The sequence below is a fragment of the Falco peregrinus genome, chromosome 11, assembly GCF_023634155.1.
Source record: "Falco peregrinus isolate bFalPer1 chromosome 11, bFalPer1.pri, whole genome shotgun sequence".
Taxonomy (NCBI): domain Eukaryota; kingdom Metazoa; phylum Chordata; class Aves; order Falconiformes; family Falconidae; genus Falco; species Falco peregrinus.
In genome coordinates, this window is record NC_073731.1 from 30,251,813 (window position 1) to 30,277,570 (window position 25,758).

At 42.8% G+C, this 25,758-nt stretch overlaps 1 protein-coding gene across 1 annotated transcript in view; it reads right to left on the reverse strand.

The window, feature by feature from the left end:
- The window catches only part of FSHR (follicle stimulating hormone receptor), an 84,226-nt gene that overhangs the window by 11,808 nt on the left and 46,660 nt on the right, over positions 1–25,758 (reverse strand). Inside the window, exons 3-8 of the mRNA XM_055816580.1 lie at positions 17,511–17,585; positions 17,057–17,131; positions 9,435–9,506; positions 7,181–7,258; positions 3,573–3,641; positions 3,385–3,459 (exon numbers count right to left, since the gene is read on the reverse strand). Coding sequence (XP_055672555.1) covers positions 3,385–3,459; positions 3,573–3,641; positions 7,181–7,258; positions 9,435–9,506; positions 17,057–17,131; positions 17,511–17,585 — 444 coding nt within the window. The remainder of the gene's footprint in view (positions 1–3,384; positions 3,460–3,572; positions 3,642–7,180; positions 7,259–9,434; positions 9,507–17,056; positions 17,132–17,510; positions 17,586–25,758) is intronic.

Genomic DNA, 25,758 nt, shown 5'->3' on the forward strand with positions numbered 1-25,758 from the left:
TGTAATTTTCTCCATGTCCCCTCCAAGGGACAGTTTCCAATTCATCTGTAACAGTACGATGCCAGGACAACATGTTATTTGATCTCTATTACCCAACACGCACAAATTGTTTTTATTTTCATATTAATGCAATACAGTGATGCCACGTGAGGGGGAGACCAGGCTTTAACAACATGTAATAAAGTTTAGACAGTCGCTATGTACATTTACACCTCTGTTCTCTATCCTAAGAAATGAAATTAATGGCATGGAACGGCTTGGTTTGACCTCCCAGTCTGTACCCCAGGGTGGCCAAGTCTAACAGGTGCATAGGCAGCTAATCAAGCGGTTAGAAAAATGGGTGGTGGGCAAAGGTGATCTTTGTGTCCGTGCTGAGGCTTTGCATCCAGGCTCCGAAGGAAGCAACCGGACCATGAACGGTGGCAGCAGGGGAGCAAACAGACGCCGCTCCACTGCCCCGGGCTGGGGCCACGGCTGCTGCCAGCAGGGCAAGGCAGCCTGGGGGAGTGGGAAACGCTCGGAACTTCATCAGGTCGGGCTGACAGAAGCCACGCTGTGGTCCTGAGGTTTCTCTGGTCCTGACCTGTTACTCGTGGGAGCTAAAAGCTGATGAGCCATTTTAGGCTATCGATTTCTGACTTAGACAGTTGAAGAAGTAATGAGGTTGCAACAAGCAACCTCGATTGTTTCATGGACTGACTATTGCCCTTAGTGTGCTGCCTAGTGAAAACTGTCACCTGGAGTATATGCACATGACTCAACAGCTAAACAGCAGTTTTCTGCCTAAATTCATAGACAGCACCAGTCATGGCATCGTTAAGAGCCTGTGAAGCTTTACAGGGGCTCATAATTCTGAACAAGAGCATGGGAGATGTTTTCTTTGCCTTGTTAGCTAAAAATCTTTACTGAGTCCAAACTATTATTACACTGGATGGAAATAACAAGTAAATATGAATAGGAATGTCACCTAGACTTAAAAAAACCCAAAATGCTACTGGATTTCTATCCATCTCTAAATAATTTCTTAAGTATTAAAAATTTTTCCATGAAAATTCTTCTGCTAAAATTATTTTGGTTTATCCTCACTTTTGCGCATCAACAGAAGTAAGTTAGGGAAAGTGCATTGCGTACTCCGGCGGGGTTTGTTGGTATTCTGTTAGGGATGGTTATAGATACACCGCTGCAAATCCCTGAACAACAAACACTGACGTCGTGTTGGTGCTTTAGTAACTTATTTCGCTGAGACATCACACGCAGACCTCAGCACAGAGGTTCTTCGGGATGTTGCTGTCTAGTTAGAGGCTTGATAAATTAGATAAACATGATGAACAAGACGATAAAGTGGCAGTAGCAAATCAAACCAGAAAGCATCAGTGACTGGGATACATGTTCTTGTATTATTATTGTTTGGCTGCTAGTCATCAGCCTTGACAGCAGCCGGTGCAGAGCAGCAAAGTGCATCTGACTTCTCTTCCAATCACTTCTCCTTCCCACTGGGAGTCTCTGTTGGATTAGCAAAAATACTGACCAGCTGATGAGGTTTGAAAGGCACATACAGAAATAGCAAGAAATGGCTGGTGGAGCAGAAACCAGAGAGGGGTAGACTGATCAGCGAGAAAAGGTTTCCCTGTGCTTATATCGAACCTGATCTCTGGCTGTGCCGCGGGGGCTCGGCTGCCCAGCCACGGGTCTGCTGGAGCTCTCCTGCAGCCGCCTCGCATGGGCTTCCCGTGAAAGACAAATTGCAAGCGTAGGATGGACCACAGACATACCTTGCCCTGCGTCTGAGTCAGGATGCAGTGAGAGAACTCCTAAGGACTTCACTAAAAGCTGGTGTAAGCCACTACAGCTCCGGGAGCACCAGGAGATTATTAAATTAAATGCTACGGATGAAAATTGAAGCTATGAAACTCCAAGTTGGAAATACAGTGTATTTCTGTATAGAAGGAATATATATAGGTGTGGGAGTAATTAGCTATTTGATTTACTTGCCTACTGTCAGCGCTGAAATCCTTTAACTCAAAACTTGATGTCTTTCCAAAAGAGAAATTCTAATTCAGCCAAGAGCTGCAAACCCGAGAGAGGAATTGATTTGTGAACCTGTGTAGCCTGCACAAGGGCTAGGATGGTGCTTTCTGACATCGCCCTTTGTGTCTGTGGCTCTTTCACCTTATTTCAGTATGTGGAATGACAAAACAGAAGTTGGCATTCAGTGACTGTAGAGCACTGGTTCAGGAAGATCAGGAGTTAAAACATTCTGACGCTCATTCTAATGAAGCGTGGCAGTCAGTGACACAAATTTGATTGCAACAACACTATTTGTCCCAGCAAAGATATGATTATGGGTCAATCATTCCTGTGAGTGAAAGCGTATTCCTGATGTAGTCTGCAGTGACAGATGAGTAAGAAGGCTCTTCTTTCATGATCTCAGTCAGGATAAAAAGGAAGTTTCCCATCTATAGAATAGTGGGTGTATTGGTAACGGAACAGAAAACTTCTTACAGAAATAACCTGGTGTTAGAAATTGAACTATCAAACAAATCTGAACTACAGCCAAATCCATTTGATAAACCTCCAGAATACGACTGAGAAAGCCTCTGATGAACTGGTGAGAGTTTTTTTGTCTCACGAGTTACAGAGACTCCCATGTCTCTGTGGCAGCTCTTGTGTGCTGTGGCTCGTGCTCAGAAACACAAGCAGTTGCGGCACTCACAGGCATTTTCAGACCCCATGGCAAGCCGTGGCTTGAAGCGATGGCTCTGAGATCCATGAGCATCCTGCTGCTGAATTCCCTCCTGCTGAGAGCTCACTTCCCAGCTTATCACACACCCAAGGCACTCTGCTGTAACCGCATGAGATATCTCATACCTCTCTCCGCAGGGGATGGGACACCGCTAGTCCTGTAGGGTAGGGGGCTTATCTTCAGAATATTAAGCTTCAGAGATGCAGGGGCAGACCTTCACTGGTAAGCAATTCAGATTTAAGCTACGAGGACCCCCTCACCTAGTCGTGATTTTGCTCAAGCAAAAAACTAACAGCATTTTTCTCTAGGAAAAAAACCCCAAAGTAGAACTACTCTTACAGAACTTAATCAGCTGTGGAGAGGAATCTGGATCTAAACCCTCGGATCTAAATACTCCCAAAAACTTGAGGACAAAGTGGAAACATGGATTTAGACTGAAATTTCAGTTATGGCTTCAACTTTGGTTGTTTTGGTGTTGGTTTGTGGTTTTTTTTTTTGTTTTTTTATATTCAGAACTACACCCCCAGTTTTGAACTCCAAGGTTTGTGAGATGTTGAAATCCAGACTGGCATTCACATGTTCTTCTCTGTTCTTTTCTAGGGAGTGACTAATGAGAAAAACAGTATCTGAATGTTACTTACAAAACAACAGGCCCATTGGCTCCTTGGAAGACCTCATCCGGTAATTTTTCCAGGTTGCGATTATCACTTAGATTTCTGAAAAACAATGATATTTATGCTAAAACAATCTGAGATTAAGAAAATAGCTTGCAGCATTTACTACCTTCTGATGATTGCTTTTCAAAATAGTAAACAACAGAGATAGTTACAGCTCATCCAGGCAGGTTCCATTGAATGCATGATTCTCAATTTCCTGAATCCCATTTTTATTCAGCCATCTGCAACAGAGAAAAAAAAAAAAAAAAAAAAAAGTTGTGTTCTTATTCACGCTTCTTAACTAAAATGTAATCCAAATCAGTGAAAGGGATCTCAAATTTATTTATTTAATAAAATAAATAATTAATCATTTAATTAATTATTAAATGGATATTCAAATGGTGGCATTTCTACGAATGCTAGGTTGTAAGATCCCATTAGCTGGAGGAAGGCTTTGGAGATGACAGACATGAATGGGGCAGGTGAGCAGGACCTTCGGGGACAATAGCCGAAGTAGTTTCTGAAGCAAGGGTGGATCTGATGGAGATGCTGCCCTGCTGATGGCTCCCCTGGGAAGGCTGCCGCAAAGTCAGCCAGGCTCTTCCAGGTTAATCCCAGGAAGGGTGAGACCAGGATCTTTTCTACCAGTGCCATTGGTGCCACTGAGTTTTACTTTTTGCAAGATGCTTTTGAAACACAGGGTCATGGCTTAACCTTTGCCAGTTATTAGAAACAAAAACCAGACGGCTATCTGCAGTGGTCTCATGTCGGCTGGGCAGGCGGGGGTGATGCTGACTGTCAGCGAGCAGGGCAGAAGCATGGCGGGGTGGTAGTGGTGCCAAACTGCCCGGGGAGCAGCGGATTCCTCCTACATCTGCTGCCTCAACAAATTATGCTGCCTGTCTGCTCTTCTGCCCCAGTCCTGCCTCCCCGGGTTCCTTCCCCCAAGAGGAGACACAGGTAGTAAACCTGGAAATTGAAGCTCCTGGGGCTTTCTGCCAAGTTTTTACTGTAGTACATTATCTAATTAACATTTAACGTCCTTCCCTCTCTTCCCTTCACAGTCCTAAAAATTTACATTTGGGTCAGTTATATTTATCATCTTTATGGTGCAATCTTTCACCTCGCTTTAAACGTCACTTTGCAACTCACGCCCTCTCCAAAAGGCAATGACAGGTCTGATTGATGGCAAAAATGGCCTGATTTAATTAAACTGTCAGCAAACCTGGATGTTTGGTTTCTAATCCACACTGAAAGCTGAGCATGCAGGTGACCCACGTGTCTAAGGTCTGAGGTGGTGAGCTAAGGTCAGCATGAAAATCAGTTATGGGTCTGGCTGGAAGAATTATCCTTTTGACCATGACAGGCAGATGTACATAGCTCCACGTCTATAATGTCTGTCAGGTCAGATCAGCAGAGCTGTCACCGTCCCCTTTGCTTGCAAGCACTATTAGACATGAGTGAGCAGGCACAGAGGAGAGACATGCCCCTGCTTATAATATTTAAAACATTTATTATATTACATTGATCTTGCCCATTCGTAGCTGCCAGGCTGATATATATTAGTACAGTATTAGCACGTACCGCGCTCCCTCACTGAACATGATACTAACGTGATGAGATACTAAGGTTGTAAAATCAGAGTCAGTCTTGCCATACAGTGTGGACCGTACACTTCTGTCACCTGGCTAATTGCATTCAAGTAGTAAAAAGAGAAAAAAAGAAAGAACCCCCCGACCCTATAATCCCAAGACCTCATAATACCACATATAGACAAGTTCTATTTAAGACAGGTTCTCCCCCCACTTCAGCCAGCATCCTTACTGACTTCACTAACTCTCATGTTAGGAACGAGTGACAATGGAGGCGGAGATGCAGAGCCTGGACATATGGGCTTTTACTCACCATTTCATGGCTATTACAGTATTTTTAAAAGACACTTAGAAACTCACCCCGTGCAGGAGGCCACTGCCCCTGAGGTACTATGCACCCCCTATTTCAGGGCAGGAAAGCTCTATTTTAGGCTCTAAGTGGCACGCAGACCTGGAAGCAAGGCGAATTACTTCCATAAATTCCTAGTACTTTTTTAGCAAATGTATCCATAGTTCCAGCCTGTGCTGATCCCTTGCACAGCACAAGGTCACATGCAGTCCAAATTACTGGTTTAAATATACGTGGAGCCTGCCACAACTGAACCTGCTAAAATTGTGCCTCCCTAGAATACGGGAGTTTAATGGGTCCTGGGTGTTTTTAATGCCATCTTGACATGCCTGGTTTCACAAAAGGAGGTTGCTGTACCGGTAGCTTTCTATTGCATTGCATAGTGACTCCAGTTTTGTATAGTAACCCAGCAGATTTGGGTCTAAACTGCGGTAAGTTCACCACAGCACAAGGAAAGCCTGATAAGGGACCGTCAAAAAGCACACGTAGGGCCTCTGCCCAAGGGACAGCTACACTGAGCCGGTGGGTGGTGGCACAGCTCTTGCTGCTCCTGCACGCACCAGTAGGCGTGGGGAGCCCCTGGCACTGGGGCCGTTGCAGAGGCAGAGCAAAACAGCTGGAAGAGGACATGGTCCCCATCCCCAGGCCAGTTCTGCTAGCAAACCAGCAGCCTTAAGTCCTCCGAGAGAACTGTCCTTCAGCGCCCAGGCAGTAATCATAGAAGCAATGAGACATCCTGGGGAGAAAGGGGAAGCCAATTTCATGGTGCTCGAGTGGCACAGAGAGGTCAAATCACAGTAAAAATCTGAGATATTTATCTCACGCCTTAGTGGTATTATGGAAACAGATACAGCGCTTGTTGCACAGCACTCTGAAAGCACGAAGTCCCACCTGAGTAGCAAATATCATTGCAGGAGAAAAAGATAAACCAGTGCATTTGGGGTATCATTACTTGAACATATATTTGAGAAAACTGTGCGCGTTTAAAACTTCAGGGAACTTGATGCAGACGGAGGTTGTGCATAACTGATGGGGAAAAAGGTGAGATAACAGCCGAGTGACTTGTTACTGGCCTCTTTTCAAATATTGATGGTCTGACCTTGCTCCCACCAAAATCAACGTAAACGCTATCAATCAATTGGATCTTGCTTGTTTACTTCAGCATACGAGGTAAACTGCACGCACGCAGTGGGGAATTTTTCGTCTGGCTACTGGCTAGGTGAAACGAAGGCAGTTTGTTAGCCAGCAAACATATATGTTTTGATATACCGACAGAAAGAATCAAAGGAGCCAGTTAGTTCATTAAAATGCATGACTGTTCAAGTCAAATGTAGAGCCATCTAACCATGCAGCTTGAAACTGCATTGTCAACCAGCCTGTGTCAATGCCTTAACACCGTGTACAAATATCCTGCATTTCAGCAGCATCTACATATATTTTGCCTGAGTAATAAATGTTTTTGAATGATGTGTCTGACTGTAAATATTTATGAGTCGTGCCACCCTTTTGAACACAATTTGTATCACATGGAGCTGTTGTTGTAGGTGGAATATGTTTAACCTTGGCATCAGTAATTACTAAATTTGCTCTATGCTGTGCTTCTCAAATAAAGAGCAGGACTAGAACACAACAACAACAAAAAAACCCAAACCACAAAACCATTCATTTTTCATGGCAGGGAAAGAGAATACTGAGATTTAAGGGGTAGGGGAGAAGTCTAAAATCTCAAATTGAATTTGGAAGCATATGAAATAGTGCCCATCCCCTGGTTTCCTTGACCCTATTCTGGGAAAGAAATGAGCTAACAAGGAGAATAATGTACTTGCAATGTCTTACTCACAGAATCACGCTTTCAGAACTCAGGCCTGTGAATGAATTTCTTTCAATTGTACGTATATTGATATTGTCTTGAATATCTCTGAAAAATAAAATAAAACAGAAACTACACCATTTTGTACCTCTGTGACCCTTTCAATATGATGTACTACTTCATTTACTACAAATCAAAATACTACAGTATTTTCCCTTATATTCGATCTGAGGAAGTGTTACAGGCAGAGGGTAATGACTTAAGGTTTGAAGACATTTTTTCACAGCACAAACCTTCCTGATAAAAAACGCCGGAGCACAGCATTTCCAGCACCCCCACACCTTCCTCCCAAACAAGCTGAAGTCATTCAGATGCGTAAAAGCTTGGGTCTCCCAACCCTGAGGCGGATGACATCGTTCCTCCCGCAAGCCTGCTACCCAGAAAATACAAGCCGAGGGGCTGCGAGGCCACCCCTTCCCGCAGCCTCCCTGCCACGAGAAGGGAACACCGTTAGCCTTTTGAGCCTGCTGCAGGGGGTACCTACCAGTCCAGCAGTCACCCCCCCGCCCATGCCAGCAGGATTGCTTATAATCTTTTTCTGACGATGTGGGACCCCTGTCAACACGGTCTGTTGGGCTGACAAGCAGGAACGGCAGATATACATTCTGTTGCTTGCTCAAAATAGACCACAAATAAGTTAAATAGTATTACTCATGATTTAGACTGGGGATATGGTTGTTTTCACGCTGTTAGCATGGAACGAAATTAATTATCTGCAAAGCTCGAAATTAAGTGTGGCTCCAGAATTATCTCATGCTGACAGTCGAATGCAGCCACAACTCTGCATTAAGTGACATTTACATAGAGGCCTCGTCCAGCAAACTGAGGGCAGCAGAGGTGGGAATAGGGAGGGAGCACGGCCCCCATACAGGTGAGGTGTACCCCTCTGCTAAGGACCTGCATGAGCCCTTTATAGACATCAACAACTCATCAAGACCTATCTTTGGGTCTTAAATATTGGCACAAAGGAAGCCAACAGGAATTTTCTTATTGACCTCAGTGAGGCCAGGGTTGGAGCCAAGGTCTAGTTTAGGGCTCCAGCAGTACTGAGGGTTGCTTATTCTTACGGGAAAGTGAGGAGTTTCATGTGCAAAAAACCACAAACCACTTGCTCAACAGGACAAAATATTCAAGTCTAGTTAAGACTAATGATAAACATACAAGTATACTGGAGGAAGGCTCTGTAGCTCCGTGTCTGTTGCATTTACTTGATGGTTTCAGGGAGCCCTGAAGTTCTCAGGGTTATGTATGTCAAGCATATTACAGAAATGTATTTATTTTACATGTGTGTATACTATAGTCAGGCATCCCCCTCTATGTTTTTTATGCATTCTTATTTATATTAATGGTCATTGCTAAGACAATTGCAAGGATTAATTTTTCTGCAGCTTGAAATCTTCTAATCAAAGATGTGAACATGCAGAACTTTGCCTGTGTGTTAACAATAGATCTTGTCGAAAGGATGAGACGAAATAGCTGGTTATTTCCTGGGTTTTCTGCTTTAAATTATACTAAGAACTGATTGAAAAATGTATGTCAACATATTTTTCACTGAAAAAAAATCAAACTTTTTCTGACGTGTATTTTTCACAGAAGAAAAAGTGCTTTAATAGAAAAACAGCCCTCCTTCACACAAAATTTTACACAAATATTTTTTTTCCTTGTTGGCACTGGAATTTTCCATTGAAAAAAATATTTTGTTCTCTGAACAGCTTTACTACCAGTGAAAACACATGAGCATAGCAGAGGTATTTTCCCATGGGTTGGTTGGGGTTTTTTGTTTGGGTTTTTTTTTCCCCACCCCGTGATGTGGCCACTTCTCCACAGAAAACAGCTCTGAGACCAGCAATTCTTCCCACGCTGGCCAGAGAACTGTCACCAGGTGGCAACAAATTTCCACTGCCACCAGCCTGGTTTGTATTTCAACTGGTGAAAGAGGAGTAAAAGGCTGTTACCCATCCCTTGGGCCATCCAGGTAACGCTCTTAGCAAAGGAAGAGCGGTCTGTAAAGTGGAAATTACAATGCTTTGTAGAAGGGAGACCTAGAGAGAACTGAGACCTTTCGGGCCATATTATCAGCAATGCCTGCAAAATGACAACCCAGAATGCTACCGTGAAGATAATAAGCAAACACAAGTGGAATCACTTCTTGAAAGGTTTTGTTGGAGCAGGAGGACATTCAGAGGGAACTTTTAAAAAGTGAGAAGCAGATGTTCAAACTTACAGTAGAACCTTCTGGAAAGAGTGCACCTTATGGACAGCAGGTAGAAACCGGAGGCCAGTGTTTGATATTAACCTAAGGGGGAGAGAACAGATTATTTGCTCTGCCCTAGGAATGAAGCAATGATTAACAAAGAAGAAAGAACATTGGACTTCAGATGGCAGCTACAAAAGGCAGAGTTTAGCCAAAAACCCGGGCGTTGCCCATAGGAAACTTGACATTGTAACGTAAAACGGTTTTCCTCCAAAGCACAAGGTGAATTCTGCCCTGCTGAAGTCAAGGGAGAACCCCCCCCCTTGGGTAATTACACAGTCCCTCCCAATAATCTCAGGAAACTGTTGGTGGTGTTAATTTCCCAGCCATTTTCTAAGAAATCAGCTGCACTGACTGAATTATTTTCAGTCATGAACTATTTTCATAGTAGCTCTTTTAAGACAAAAGTATCAATTCACACATCACAATTTTAACCTTCTACTCTAATAGAGGGTATATTAATTCCACTGGAAATAACAATATTCCCTGAAAGCAAGAGAGAATTAGGATACTTTATTCCCCAGCACCTCAATAGCAAGGAACCGAACGCACGGGAATGTTTCAGCAGTTTGTGTGACTGGAAATGGGTCTGAGCCTCCGTATTTAACTACCTCCACCCTACCACCACGTCGAGCATCACTGGCCTCTGCGTTGTGGTCCCCGTCCGGAAAACGCCACCCCAGAAATGCTGACTCTGCAGGACAACCCTTTGCCCACAGCCAGCAAGGAAACACGGTCACAGGTATCCACAGAGCTATACTACACCTAATTTAAGAAAATATTGTTATACGGAGCATCAGCAAGCGCAAGACAAACATGAGATTGCCATGGAGCCGGAGGTGGTTGGTCGCTGCTGGTGTCTGGAAGGAGGGCTGAGCGCTGGAGGTGCAGGAGGAGCTGGGCTGAGCTGGGCTCTGACCAGCTGCGAGCTCTTCCCAGCCACCAAAATATCTCATTCTGATGCTACCAAACAAAGCGAAAATTTTGGTTCTTGAAAGTTGAATTATATCTTTGTATTTTTAATATGTCAGGTAACAGAGGTAGTAGCCTTTCACTGAGAATATTGGTTCCCTAAAGAACGTATTAGTAGTATATGGAAGGTAATTTTGTTCCTAACACTTAAACAGAACAATATTTTTTCATTACTGGATGTGATTATTTTTTTTTTCCCCAGATTCATTCCTGAATAGTTAGATGGTGGTGAACGGGACTGGTTGAGGCTGGAAAAAAGTAACAGTGTTCATTTGTTGTTTATTATGAACCTAGATTATTTCAGGAGAGCTGCAACCTTTCAGGTTTCATAATTTGAACACCTCTATGGGACAACCAAATCCTCCATTTGGGCACTCAGGGTGACACACAGGTCCATAAAATAGTCATTCACTTGCATAATCACTGCTCTGAGCTCCCTGAGGTGGTATCTGGATATCCTCAGATGCTGAAGAGTCAACTTGTTACCCGTCTCATAACAAAAAGCAATGCGTTATATGCAGGAAAAAGAAGTATAGTGAATATTCAAGAAACCAGTTTGGGAGAATTCCTGGCATGTCATGACTGTTTCACCTCACGAGCCAGAGTCGTCTGACATTGCATTAGCTTAAAAATAACAGCTGTCAGATGTGACCAGGAAAGCTCTACCAAAATGCCTTTGAAAAACCATTACCTGTAGTTAAATAGAAAGCACGATTATTGATGCAGGTGAATTTCACAAGGCCCTTATTATTTAAAGTACTTCTGCAGTTATATTTTGTAAAAAGAGTTAGCTGAAAAAAATTAGAAGCAATAGAAGAACCTGTAGCTCCCCCCTTACAGTATTTTAAAGTATGCTCTCTAAACTCCTGGAGATGTACAGGTTTTTAGTTGAAACCTGCCTTTAATTTTACATGAGTCATATGCTAAAAATTCATGCAATTCGTTTTATGAGGCCCTTGTTAAATGCGAATTATGGCACGCATTTCCTTTAGTGGGGAAATGAAGAAGCAAACTGCTGCCAAGTTGTGTGCGGCTGTTGCAGGACAGAGAAGACATGAGCAGCTTTCCTTTCTACAATACTTTCCCAAGAAAACCTCAGTCCTCACGTGGCAGTCATGAAAGGCGGCGGTACTCTAAGGTATGCTATCCCAGCACTGCTCCCAGTGGCAACTTACTCCTGACGTACCAAAATGCCACACTGGTTAGCAGGGCTTCCACCATGCGTGTGTGAAAAAAGACATTCAAGGTGATGCCATAGTCCCGGGCTTTCCAGTAAGCCCAAAGCGTTCAGGGCTCAGTTTGTACTGGTGCCAACCGAACATCATGAGGCGAAGAGGAAAGTGTCTTTGACAAATCCTTATGTATTGAAGAACGTCTACAGGTGGCACAAAGCTCTGATTGCACAGAGGCACAGAACAGTGATTAGGAGCAGGAGAGGATGTTCTTTTAATTAATTGCAGAAAAAAGAAGTAAAAAAAAATAATACTTGGCTAGACTGCAGCCTAGATCTTCCCTCTCTTTTTATTCAACCAGCAAATCTCCAGAGGCCTTTAAGTGGATAATCTTGTTAGAATGTAGATAATCCAATTTACTGAATATCTTTCCTGCAGGACAGTTTTGTCAATATATTTACCATACAATGTATACATCCTTAGGAGCCTCACTTTAAACAAGTGTCCTCTTTAATCTTTGTTATAACCAAGTCCCCCATTGCCATGCATAAACAGCTCGGTAAGAACCTGTTTTTCGGATGGCTGATGGCTGCTTTCCAAAGCATTAATTGTCTTTCTGAAAAGGCTTACCGCAGTCAGCACTTAAGAAAACATAGCACCATGATCAGTGGAGGAAAAAAAAGAAAAAAAAATCTCGCAGAAACTAGTTCCTGGAAGATTCTGACTGCCTATCTCCAGATGTAGCATCACGTCTGCTCTTTTTTTACACCAAATTGGTAGAAGCTATTCTGACAAAACTGAGAATACAGTTTACCTCATCAATTTATTGTGAGTATTTGCTAAATTGCAAACCCAAGGTAGGCAGAGATAAATACAACATCACTCAGGGAGCATTATTTTTGTGTCCCTTAATCATGCTGGTTACTTTATCCTGCATGTGAGCCTGACTCCAGCAGGAGATTTCTCTGCCTTACGTGCCCCAACCTCACAGGCTAAGCTGAGCCTGCAATCCACAGCACTCGCTTCTGGGACAAGGTCTTTAAGCGCGAGGCAGCTGTGCAAAAGGAGCGAGGGCAGCCTCACTTCTTTTGATTGAAGAGCCGAGTCCATGCAAAGGGTCATCGATTTTGTGGGCCTCGCTGCATCTGCAGCAAACACAGGTTTGGATTTAGGAACCCTACCCGCTACATGTGTCAGGTCCTCCGCAAAACAGCAACAGGCAGGTATAAGTAGCCACAAGGCTTCAGACTTGGGCTCTGCTCTCCACCATGCACACTATTTTGCAGATAAAACACATGCTTTTGCAACCTCTTTCCCCTCCCCTCCAACAACCCAGTAGTATGCCCTCAAAATTAATCTGGAAGGAGTGTTATGCTTAAATCTTTCTATCTTAAGCTGAGATTGCTTAATGCAGGACATCCATGACACATCCACTGTAAAAAAACACCAAAGGACACAGGTTACACATGAGAACTAATTTTTGAAAGAAAATAGGTTTGAAAAGCCATCACTGCATTATTAAACAGAGACTGCCACAGGTCTCCCTAATGAGAGCCAGATAAATAATCTTGTACCCATGAAAAGGTCAATAAGGTACCATTTTGAAGCAGTCTGGCTCTTTGGCATGTATCCAAGAAGACCAATTAACAATTCTCTTCACTTCTTCTAAAAGACTGGTAAGAAAGTAAAGGTTGCATTTTTCTAGAAGGTTTAGAGTATTTGCATTTTTTTAAGCATTTCCCCCCTCTTTAGTGTTTTTGCCATACTAGCAATGATGATGCAGGAGACAAAGGGAGTGGGGTGAGTGGGAAATACATTTGTACCCAAGCTGAAAGAGATAGAAGCATATTAATGTTCAACAGCTGGCAGCTGTAACGAGCCCGTAAAGCTGATGAGAGGACTGACATGGCTAGCCAGAACTTTTTGCCTGCCCATAGGTAAGACCTATTGGTTATACAACTATTTTTGAAAGAGCACAGAGGAAACATTGCAAGCAACAAGTTGAAAAAGTCATTAAACTGATGGGCTATGGTGCCCAGGCTCAGTCTCAGGCATTAACACTCCTTAATTTTTCTCTTTTTGGGTCTCGCTATACCTCTTTACACTGTGATATGGGGGTGCCCATGCCAGCTGTTCTGACTGGTGGGGTCAGGCCAGGAAGGGCTGCAAAGGTTTACAGTGGGGTCTATGGCAGAAGGTTGGGCCAAGGACCTCTCTGAGTACAGGGCTTCCATCTCCAGCTCTGCTGCCTTGATGTGGACTGTTTGGGAAGCTGGCACGGACACCAGCTGGGAAGAAGATACACAACACGGGCAACAGGAGTACGTCCGAGTGGGACCAGCATCAGGTTTGCTTTTCCACTCACACACAACCCCGCACAGAGTTGGACAGAATCTCCTAGTCTGTTTTGTGATGAGGAAATTATGAAAGCACTTGCTATTCCTTCCTAACTTCCAGTAGTTAGTGGGAGAATTTAGGCTGTGACATACAAAGTTTTTTGAGTTTCCCTTCAGGGCCTTAAAATTTTTATCATTTCTCAAGTAGCTGTTGGTAGCATTTCTACCCACACAGGTGCTGAACCCTTTTCTCAATTGTTTTAAACTCTCCCACACGTCTACAACCATTTACTTCTGTATTGTGTAAAAAAACCCAAATCAAAACCACAACAAAAAGAACCCAAAACTGAACACTAAACCCATCAACCCATTAACTCCCCTGAGCATCTTGCCTTATATTTTCACAAACTGACCCTTCCTCGTACGCTCTGGCAAGGTGAATACCAGGACTGGGGTACCTTTACCAGCTGCTATTTTGCAGCCTGCTGTCAAGGTTTCTGCTTTCTCTTTAGCAGTCCTGTTCTTTCAAAAAGTACCACTTTCTGCCTTTTCAAGGGAGAGGTTCTAAAGGGGCAAGTGAGTGAAACAAGGGGATGGAGACAATAGCAGCCTTTCCTACAGGAACGTGCCTAGAGAGAGCACGAAGGTATGGCTACGTAGGGAGGGTGACCTGAGCATGATGTGACTCAGCATCACGCTCGGCTCGTTGCTAGTTTGAACGCTCCTATGGGGACTTCGTGTCCTGCTCCCGATCCCTGTGGTGTGAATTGATGTAGCTGCAGTGAAGCCAAAAGCATTGCACTGATTTATACCCCTAGCACAGCCACCTCAAACCTTGTCATTAGCGCAAAAGACACATTTATCTGTTCAGAGACTCGGAGCCACGAAGCTTGCACCTTTTGTACTATTTATAGTCATACAAGAGGGTTGTGGGTATTTTTTGCCTCCTGGAATGAAGGCACAGAGGGGATGCAGCATAAATCCATTAGTGGAGTAAACACCAAAGATTAATTTTATCAATTTAAATTAGAGAAAAGCTTTGTCACAAGAATGAATGTGAATTAAGTGGCCATGAATAAAATTAGAGGAAATATTCTAGTCACCAAATCATTGCATTTCTGGAAAAGCCTCCCCTGGAAAAAAAAGAGAGAAATTAGGGAACTGTGGAGTGCATTAAGAATGTCAATAAAGCACTTAATTAATGGGATACATGAAGTGGAACCAGTAGGAAATAGGATACAGTAGCCTGGAGAGTCTCTTCCAGTCCTGTATGCCCACAAGAGAGAAAACCTTCAAAAATACTCCAAATATATTTTCCTCTGATTTCATCTGGCTACTAAAACTAGCTAAAGAGGAGTGGGGAATAGTTAGTTAGACAAGCAAACCTCTATATTTTTAATCTGTTGCTTCTATAGATCACAGTATTGCTGCTACAGCTGAATTTTTATACAGGTAGTATCTATGAATGTTTGAGTCAATGCATATAGGAGCATGGAATGACAAAAAGTTCAAACAAGGGAGCATCCACTAACATCAAGAGAAAAAATTCCACTACCAGATATTTAAAGTGGGGATTTACCTGTTCCTCATGACCTATAATTTCTGTGCCCCACATCTAAAAAAATCACTGAAATGAGTGTGTTCATTAGTGCATTCATATTTCTTCTTCTTCTTCAATTTTGTATGAGATCAACGTGCTCTCACACTTTCTACCCACTTGTACACCTGACAACTGTACGACCCATAGCAGCTTGTTCTGGGGACTTTACATGGGGTAAACAAACATTGTGGTTTTGTTCATAGGTAGACAGAACTACTCAAAGACAGCAGTCACTGCTGAATGACTATGACTTGAAAGGAGAAAGGCGCTGGATTTTTCCTCATCAAGATGCAGGCTTACAGCTTTATTTCCCTACTGTTAGGAAAATCTGTGTTTCAGTTACGCACATACAAAAGTTAATCAAGATGCCTGGTGGATTTGATAAAGCAGGTACCAGTCAAAATAATACTGGGGAGAGCAACAATCCTACCACAACTCTAACCCCATATTCCACTTCAATGAGAGTTCAGACTATAATGGTTTGTGTAGCACTAAATAGTCCTTATCTCTAAAAAGTGCAAATCTTACATCTCAGATCTTCAAGTTCAAATCCAGAGGAATGCCTCTTGGCATTTTTGAGCCCAGAACCTGTCAGATACTAGTGATTTTCAGAGACTTTAAACACTCATTAGTTTACTGGGAGCTATGCTGATTAGACCACTGACCTGATTTCATCCCGTTTTTAAGAAATATCTAACCGGGCAATTAAGCACTTTTATGTACTCCAATGTAGAGATGGTGATCAGGCTCCTTGGATAAGTAAGGAAAACAAGGCTTATAGTATGAGCAAGGCTTCTGGTATAAGTCAGGAAAACAGGACCTGGGTGCACGTGCTCGGGTGGATGGACACACAGAAGTTCCGTTGATATCTGCTGGGTGTATAAGCTGTTGTTCAGCAAAGAGCGCCATGGGGCTTATTTAAGCTACGGCGATTAAACCCAGTTACTGTTAAACTGAGCCCATTGCACGTCGTTGGGGGTTTAGCGCAGAGGAGAGATTATTAGTCATGTTAAGGTCACGCGCTAAAAGCTTTGAAAATATTTGTAACAGTTTATTTTAAGGATAGATTCAATTATCACCGACTTCTGATGGCAACCCCATGGGGCCAGATGTAGCAACCACAGCTGTGCAAACAGCGCTCTTGAGCAGGCTGGCAAAGACCCACAGCAAAGAGAGGGGAGAGAGGTTTTGTCCCAAAGGTCTCAAGAGGAATTTCAGCCTAAACCTGGTTTTGTAGACATAAGAAAGGCCCGGCTCCTCTTCTCCTCGCTCCGTTTCAACCTGTTGCTTAGAAAGGCTGAAGGATCTTGCACATGGAACTATGCCATGGAAGGTATTACCTCCAGCTTTTCTGAGCACTGTGTGCGGGTCTGGGAGTAAAAATGTGGATCGGCAATATGCAACTAGTAACAAGGAAAGGGCATAATCCTGTTTATCACCAACGGGTTAGACAGTAACGCATCTGTATCATTCAAAATGACCGTAGTACTTGCAAAGAACAAAAGATCTTACAAATATCTGAGGCTCGGAAGGTGTTGGAAGGCACCTGGATCAATGTACACGAGTTTGTTGGCCTTCTCAATTCTTCTGCAAAGAGGAAATGAAACATTAGAGGAAATGTGTCAATATATTGATCTGAAAATATTTATGGCAGCCCCATGATGTAGTGGTAGTATATGCTAAGATTTTCTTTTTCACAGCAGAAGATCTACATGATTTCTGCCTATCACGGACTGGCAGACCACATCACCTTTTGATATTGGCAATGGTTTGAGGATAAGTTTCAGGCTGACTAGGGAAAGAAAGGGACAGTTAGATAAGAAGATGGAAAAGACAAAAGGAGATTTCAAATGTTCTTGTATTGCTAGAATTCTTCAGAGTTTACCTGAACCAAAATGCCTTTTGTACTTGCATATAACGAATTTTTATAATTGTCTCCTTTGAATTTAGATCGCTCATTACTTACATTTCATGTAGTTTGGGAAGATTGGAAAACACATTTGCTTCTATGACCTCCAAGGCATCATTCTGTGAGATCTCTCTGAAAAATAATTTGAAAGTCAAGATATTTCAAACCACAGTGAAGCAGAGAAGGGAGAAGTGAAAAATGCGCAAGGAACTTCTTCCTAGATGACTGATAAGTTTTAAAACCAAGGTGGAGACCAGATAAGAAAACAGACCCCAGGAACACTGATGAGGTGCCACCGAGGCAAACACCAACAGTTAGGAACAGACATCGCCGAGCCTGAGGTTTGTGTCGGTAATAGCGGCCCTGCCCCTCCTGCTGGCACTGCTCCCTGTGCGTTGGCAGTCAGGCTCTACCCACCGTGGGCTACTGGATGGCTGACATCGCTAACTGCCGATAGAGATTTAATGACATTTTTTAACTGGGTGAAGGGGGAGTGAAAGGTGACTGAAATAAAACCAGCTCAAAAGTTCCCAGGAAACATGACTCAACTTCAGCTGTAGGACATGCTGCCCTCTTGACCCAGTGCAAACTACAGAGTGTAAAAGGAGGCCACCAGCAGCCCCATCCTTATTACATGGAGCTGGAGACCACAGGCATGAAGAAGTCTTCCACACCTTGGAGAAAACCCCCTCTGATCTCAGCTCTATACAGTTAATGCCCGCTTACAGCCACAGGGCTGCAGAACAGAACTGGACCATTTTCTGTTATCAACACACCAGAGTGCATCTCCTGCTGGTCCCGAGTACATATTTCTTTCCTTCCTTAATCTGTGGGATGGCAAAGAGAGGTCTCAGGCTCTGGTGCAATTTAGAGCTTGGGAGTTCTCCTGGTGAATCAAGTGGGAATCACTGCAGCGCAACCTGTGCCCTTATGCTGGCAGTGACCAGGAAAGTCAAGGTAAGGACGGCTATGTCAAAAGATTCCCCACTGCTGTGTTTGGAAACGGCACAAAAATGCTATTTTCCCAGGCTGACGTCAGCTGTAGGAAGTAAAATTTGTAATATGGAAATGATGTGGTGGTAGTGTGATGGTCTATTGGACTCTAATGGCAAGGGAACTGTGCACTTCTGTGGAACGAAACCTCAGATAAACAGTAAGATTGTAAGCTGGCTGGAACTTCTTCCTGGAGATCTTGTTCTTTTGGAATGATGATGGTTGCAAATGGATTTGAACAGGCCTGGGGTAAAAAATAGGTTGTAATGATAGGTGCACAGTCAAAAAAATAATAACAAAAATTATTACAAGTGGTATAAAAACTATTCCACTTCCTTCTGAGTAACAACTGAACCATACCTGACAAATTACCTGCCCATTTAAGACAAAAGCCTTGTAAAAGAAGATAAGTTGTTCAACTGACCTTTTCCACTTTAAAAAATGCCTCAATATTTTGATATTTCTTGGTTTAATAAGAAGCTTTCCCTCCTGTTTCCTCAAGTTGATGTTTTTCTTTTTTTCTTTTCTTTTCTTTTCCTTTCTTTCTTTTTTTTTTTTTATGGAAAAAATCCAGCTCTCCTCTGCTCTGGGAGCTCTAAACTGACTGGAGAACAAGAAAATAAGAGTACATCAGGGCTGACAACAGGCGCTTGGGAGGGTGCAATGAGAACTGGGATTGCTTAGCAGTGCTGACCCACCAGCTCACATGCCAACAAGTTCCTCATTGTTATTTAGGTTTGAGCAGGAACAAAAGGCTTTGCCTGAGACCAGGATTCCTTCACGCCATGCAAGGTACACAGGCATTGCAAGGGATGTTTCAAAGACTTTTTATCATCTTCCTGTTTTCTCAAAAGTGATGTATTATAGAACACATGGTAGAAGCAATCACCCCCCGTGCTGTGTTTATATGACACTACAAGTCACTTGCTTAATTAACTCGTCTAGAAGTTTCAACAACATGGGATGTGTCTCAGACTTTTAAGATTCACTTTGGTTTTGCTTGTGGCAAAACTTCTGCTCTTTTTTTGGTGGTCAGCAGTATATTTGCCATTTCCCACAATCTGAAAATCAGTTGTCTAGAAAAAAGAAATCCACAGAAAAAGCAGAACACTTAATACCAACAAATCCATTTAGCCAGAAGAGACTTCATGCCACGAAACAGCTCAGGGGAAAATGTTGCAGATTTGTTGGCTTTATACAAACAAAAAAATATGTTAATTACGAAACCACAACATGCTAATGACCTCACCCAACAGACAGGGCTGTCGAGGGCAACAATTTTTTATGATCCAATCTGCTATCTAACATTGGAACAACTTGGACCATATACCTCCTTTAATGGGATGCTTAAACCCCAAAGTTTCTGCATCAGGAGAGTGTTTTGGCTTTCTGAGAGTGGGATAGGTTATGGGCTTTGTTTGAGTTCAACAAATGAAAGATACAGATTAAAGCAGGACGTGAGCAGGTCATGACACTTTGGAAGGCTTGGAGAATATATAGTTAAGGAAGAAATAAAACAGAGGTAGGAAAATTGGAATCTCTAAGATTGCAAGTCTAAGTTTTTAAAAGATTAAGTTTTTTAAAGACTAAGTTTCTAAAAGAAATAAATAACACTCACTTGAGGGGGGTGTTTCAGAGATTTGATTCCGAATTCAGAACCAGAATTCAAAGATGATTTGAATCATTTGAATTCATTTTAATACTCCCATTCACAGGTAAAAAGGCAACAGTCTTTTTTTTTTTTTTTTTTTTAAAAAAAAAAAACCACAACAGAACAGGTGGTGAAAATATGTCCATTTAAAATATTTTTTGCTGTCTTCCGGCTCAAGCAAACAACTACTTCGGTCACTGTGGTTAGGAGCCCCTCAAGACAAGTAAAGGGAACAAAAGGGACACTAGTCAATGGCAGAAGGCAGTAACCCTTCTGGCGCTGAGCTTTGTCCTCCATGTTCAGGGGGTTGCAGGTGGTGAGGGAAAAGGACAAGACCCTCTGTCCCCAAAATGAATTGTGCCTCCTCTGCTACACTTTCTCCAGGAAATCCTGTTAGTGATGACCTTACTTATCATTGTTCTTTGTCATTTTCTGGCAGAAGGCCATTGCTATTCCTGTCCTTTGGGATGTCCATATACCTGTTAAGGCTGTCATTTAAGTAAGAAGGATAAATTAAAAAAAAAACAACCCAAACATTCTGCTTTGGAGGCCAGTCATACACAGGTAACAACAGGCAGCATTAGCCTGGGTTTTGGCTGTATAATTTGTGTGAACAATTTATTCACACCTGGCAAAAAAATGCACACTGTGCTCATGAACACTGTCTTTGATACAGGTATCTGTGGCATTAACAGTACAAGCCACTGCTGCTCACATCAACCAACCAACCCAGCAGACTCAGATCCTCTGCAGAGGAGAGCAGACAGTACCTGCAGCAGCAGCTAAAAACAGAAAAAGGGGATTGTGGGCTAGTATTTGTGCAAGTGATTTGTCTTACAGTATAAATATACACAAACAGATGATTGCTCATAATGCATATCTTATTATATGTCATCACAAGCGAAGATGGGACTGTTATTACAATGTTTGTTTGTAATGAATGATACTATTAACTCTACTACTAGCTATCACAGCAAATCCAGACAGCAATTTGAACATCATTTCTGACGCATGCAAGCCTTTGAATAGACGGTATGCAAAACACTCTAGGGGCAATTTCGTGAAAAAATCCAGACCTCCAAAACCCCAAACCACTCGGTGCATCTGCCTAAGCTTAGTTCACACTGCATGCACAGCTCTATTGAAATCCACAGTGATCCTCAAAAGCATAAACTGTGTACTCAGACACAGCTTAAAAGAGGAAAAACCATTCGGTAAAAATGTTTAGCAAAGGGACAAAGAGTAATAGGTTTTCTTCAAAGAGAATATAAGACTTTAAGGTCAGACAACATCACACAACTAAGGAATTTCCCCTAATTTGCCATTAATGCAGAAAACTGTAATCGTTATTCTTTATCCACAAGCAACTAACTGCAGTATGGCAGTTCCATGTGTAATAGCCAGAGCCAGGGACAGGAGGGAGAGAGAGGGAAAACAAAGAGGAGGAGGAAGGTGCTGCCTCATGCCAGTACAGCCTTAGCTTGGTTTAACCTGCCTGCAAAGCTGCCCTTAGGCAGGTCTAGGGGTAGAGCTTCACGGCATGTGCGGCAGAGCCCAGCACAAAGCATCGGAAGGATTCCTCTGCAAACCAGCTGCGCTCAAAGCACACCCCATAAAAATCAAGATACATTGAAACAGCCTTTTAAACAATTCTATTAGCAAGGAATTTATAGTTCATGGCAGTTTCTTTGTAGTCCTCTAAAGAAAAAGTCTCTTAGACTAATCGAAGTCTTATGGCAAAAGCAAGACTGTATTAAACTCACAAACTAATGGTCTTGCAGCCAAGTGGTCTCGTATTTCAAAATAATGAAAGAATAAAAGACCGGACATTTATATGTCTTTTATGATAAGAAATCCTTTCAGGATCAAAGCAGAGCACACAGGCAGGGATAGGGTCATTTTTCCCCTGCTAGGAAATGTGCCTATTTAAAACAAATGTGTGTGTGTGTATATACAGGTATAGAAATTTAACGTAGATGAGTAAATGGAAACCTGCATCAAAAGAAGAGCAAAGCACACGAGTGGCAGAAGACCAGCTTAAGGCAGATCACAGTGTCGGTCCCTCACACGGCACCCAGGGATGATGCTCTTGGGCATGAAGACCTTGTCATACCAGCAGCAGGAATGACAGAGAGTAGGAACTGGTGCCCAACTGGTGAACTTAGCAGTATGGCGATCACAGTAAATGTGGGATTTATGGATTTCCGCACTTCATCTCCCCATGGCAGAGCAGCAGAGGGGCTGCCCTGTGCGTCGAGTTTTCTCAGGCATTTGTTTGGTGGCTGTGCTTTGCCCACAGGCACGGCACGTGGTGCAAAGGGGGTATCCTCGCCCCCAGCTGCTGCCCTCCCCTGTAGCGCTGGCTGTGACCCCCTCCCTGCAGATTCCTGCACTTTTCCTTGAATTCCCTCCCAGAGCAGGTATGTACATGGTGTATATACATACACGTATATACATCTTTTCACCTTATGTTTCCTGCGATATGTCATAACATTATGGCCTTTTACCCTCAGCATTTGAGGCAGATTTTTGTGGCATAAATATCTTGTGGATTCCTGTGAACAATTTTTTTTTTTTTACTTTATAGGTACCTGAAATCACCAGATACTGGAAGTATCGGGTACTGCTTCCCAGAGCAGGCAGCCTCATTGGGCTCTCTGCACCGCCACAAATCAATAGCTTTGCATTGTTTTAAGGGAAAAGGGAAGGAAAAAAAAAAGCCAACATTTTAAATCTTTTTTCACCCTTTCTTTAGAAATAAATACTCTTTAGACCAATTTGCCAGGTCAGTTTGACTTGGTAGTTTGACTGATGTCACAATTTATGTCAAACTTAAGAAGGAATTAGCAGTAACATGGTGTTAATCCTGCCCAGCATTCACTGGGTGAGCACCCCTGGGTCCAGCCTGCAATGTGTCTGAACAGAAAAATTAAACACCCTGCTACCTCTGCCTCCATGTCCTAAATGAAACAGCTCTTATTTCTTTCAGTCTGATCAGAAACAAGCCAGTCTGAAACCTCCTTTTGAAAACTTCCCTCTAAAGTGACAGCAGAATGCTACTACATTGATTTAAACAGGTTACAAAAGAAAAGCTATTTTTCTTAGAAGTATTAGAGACTTTTGACCTTTTAAAAATAGATAGTTGACACTTTCTACTGCCACTTTCCTTGTGAACATGAAAAACTTGTCTCCCTACCATGATTTATTGAACACCAGGGAGTTACAGGCTAATATATCTTAGCAGTTATTGACGTTTCAAAAATGAATTCAAGCACTGACTCTTCTCATCATCTCTTTACTTTGCTGAAGATATACGCACCTTGTACTGACCTGACCCAATAAGTGGGATACACATTTAACCAACTGAGTATTAATAGTGATTTCACAGTTAGAGCAAAATAATGTATATGTAACTCTTTGAAGGAGATTATCAGGTGGCACCAATACTACTACGTCTTCCTGCTTTCCCCAAAGGGCATGACACTATATTCTCAAATAAATCAATGCAGGCACGGGAGAAATAAAATGCAAATTTCCGCACAGCAGACGGAAGCAAAGGGGATTTTATTTCTATCGGTGTTTTAAGCACCATCCCAGCAATCCAGATGAAAGTCTGTTGAGAGTTTGGTTGCATCAAATTAATTGTCCATGTAACAGTTTTAAATTGGTCTCTCTAATCTGAAAAAGTGCGCGATTAGTCTGCAGAATTGGAACTGATAGCAACCGGATCCAACAGCAGAAGCCACATCATTATAAGAATTGATTTTATAATCAGTACAGTTGTGGCGGGGTGGATATCTTCTCATGCTCTAGCTCTACAGGGATGTATTATACTAGTTTTAGTTTATTGCCAGCAAAGCTGAGAAGCTGTGTCGAGTCGAAGAAGCAAGGAGTGGAGCCTTGGAGGCAGCAGCACCTTCCCACAGAAACGCCGGCTCCGTGCAGGCAGCCCACAGGGATGGGGTCTATAACTTGGTCCCTCCAGCTGCTGGGGCAGATGTGCCTGCTGCCCCCTGCACTCAGGCATCACTAAACTTGACCTGTGACTATGAAAGCTTGCAGAGAAGGCAGAAAAGCGTCTCTAAAATAAAAACACCCACCGTGGCAATGACTTTTTTTTCTGGGATGGGCTCCAGAGGATCTTGAGACCGTGCTGGCAGACAAAGGTGGTTGTGCAGTTGAGGAAGGGACCTCCTCGTTCAGAGATGCTGACGCAAGCATCATGCCCATATCCTAACTCCTTCCATGGAAATGGGCCAGCAGCATTTACTGCCACTTATCTTTCATTACTTCGCACTTGGCCTTGATAGCCAGCTAATGATGAATAGTTTTATTAAGATGACCTGGGTAGATGAGGAGATTACATTTGAGATAATCACTCAGGAAAGTGGCTCAACGAGGAAACGGGAAAAATAATTTATGGGGAAAATCAACAGGCAGACCATCTTGGACTGGGAGAACATGTGGCTTCCAGGACGCAGAGGTGAGTTACAGCCTTTCCAAGCAGACCATCTTGAAGCAGATGTTCCCAGACACTCAGCAGCCCATTTGGAAACGCTTTAAGGAAGCACACATGCACAAGAGGCCTCTGGAGGACAGTTCACTACTAACTCCAATGCAGAACAGATCCAGAACAGCAAGCGTCTAAGATAGGCACAACCAAAATTGTTAGCTAAGAGGGAAAACTGTAAAAAATTTCCTCTGACTCCTCAGTTCTGGCATTAGAAATCTCCCCAGGTTTATGAGAGGACTCTTGAGTATTCAGCAGAGCAAATCATGCAGTATGTGACACCCACTTCGATGAAAATAAATCTCCATGACTCGAGCCATTATGAGAAAAATATTAGCATTACCTAATGTTAAACACAATCACGAACACAGACATTATCTTACAGCTTCTAACACCATCCACTACATCTTTCTGATGTCCTCCTGAAGGGATTTAGGTTTCTCTTACTCAATGTTACAGTCTCCCTGTGAAATACTTTTTTTCCAGCACAGAGATTTCCTTCTGCCTTCTATTTGCATACGTTCTTCCCTTCCATAAAAACTAGTTACTGTTTCTGTTGGTTTGTGTCTAACTGAGGCCCTGCAAACTCTTACCCCCGAGCTTTGGCTCCAGGCTCAGCCAAGACCCTGCTGCATAAATATTTGTATGATTGGGGCCCTCAGGTATTACCTACCTGGGAAAAGGAGATTCTTTTATGCTTTCAAAGTTAAACCCAAAACTCTGCCTTGCAACAGATTGCCAGAGAAGACACAAGCATCAGCAAGAAGCTACTGAGTCAAAAGCTTTACAAAACAAGTGTGTAACGGCTGTTACTTATCTGATTGTGATACTGTGCTATTAAAAGCAGAAAAAAATACCATTAAGCCCAAACCTGCAGGTTCTGTATTTGGGGATGCAGAGGTGACACACAATACAAACATGGCAATTACATACAATCCCTGAGCCTTTTGCCACGTGGCTGATGGCAGCAAAGAGGAGCCCGATTCAATACATCTAGAGTCTTATTTGACAAACGACTGAACAGCTTTCCACTACGAAACCTTGGAAAATCTCGTGCTTCCACCTGAGTTTCCCTGACACAAATAACTCTCTTCATCAGCAAACACAGCAAGACCGCACACTGATAAGTCAGTCTTAACAAGGGCGAGGGA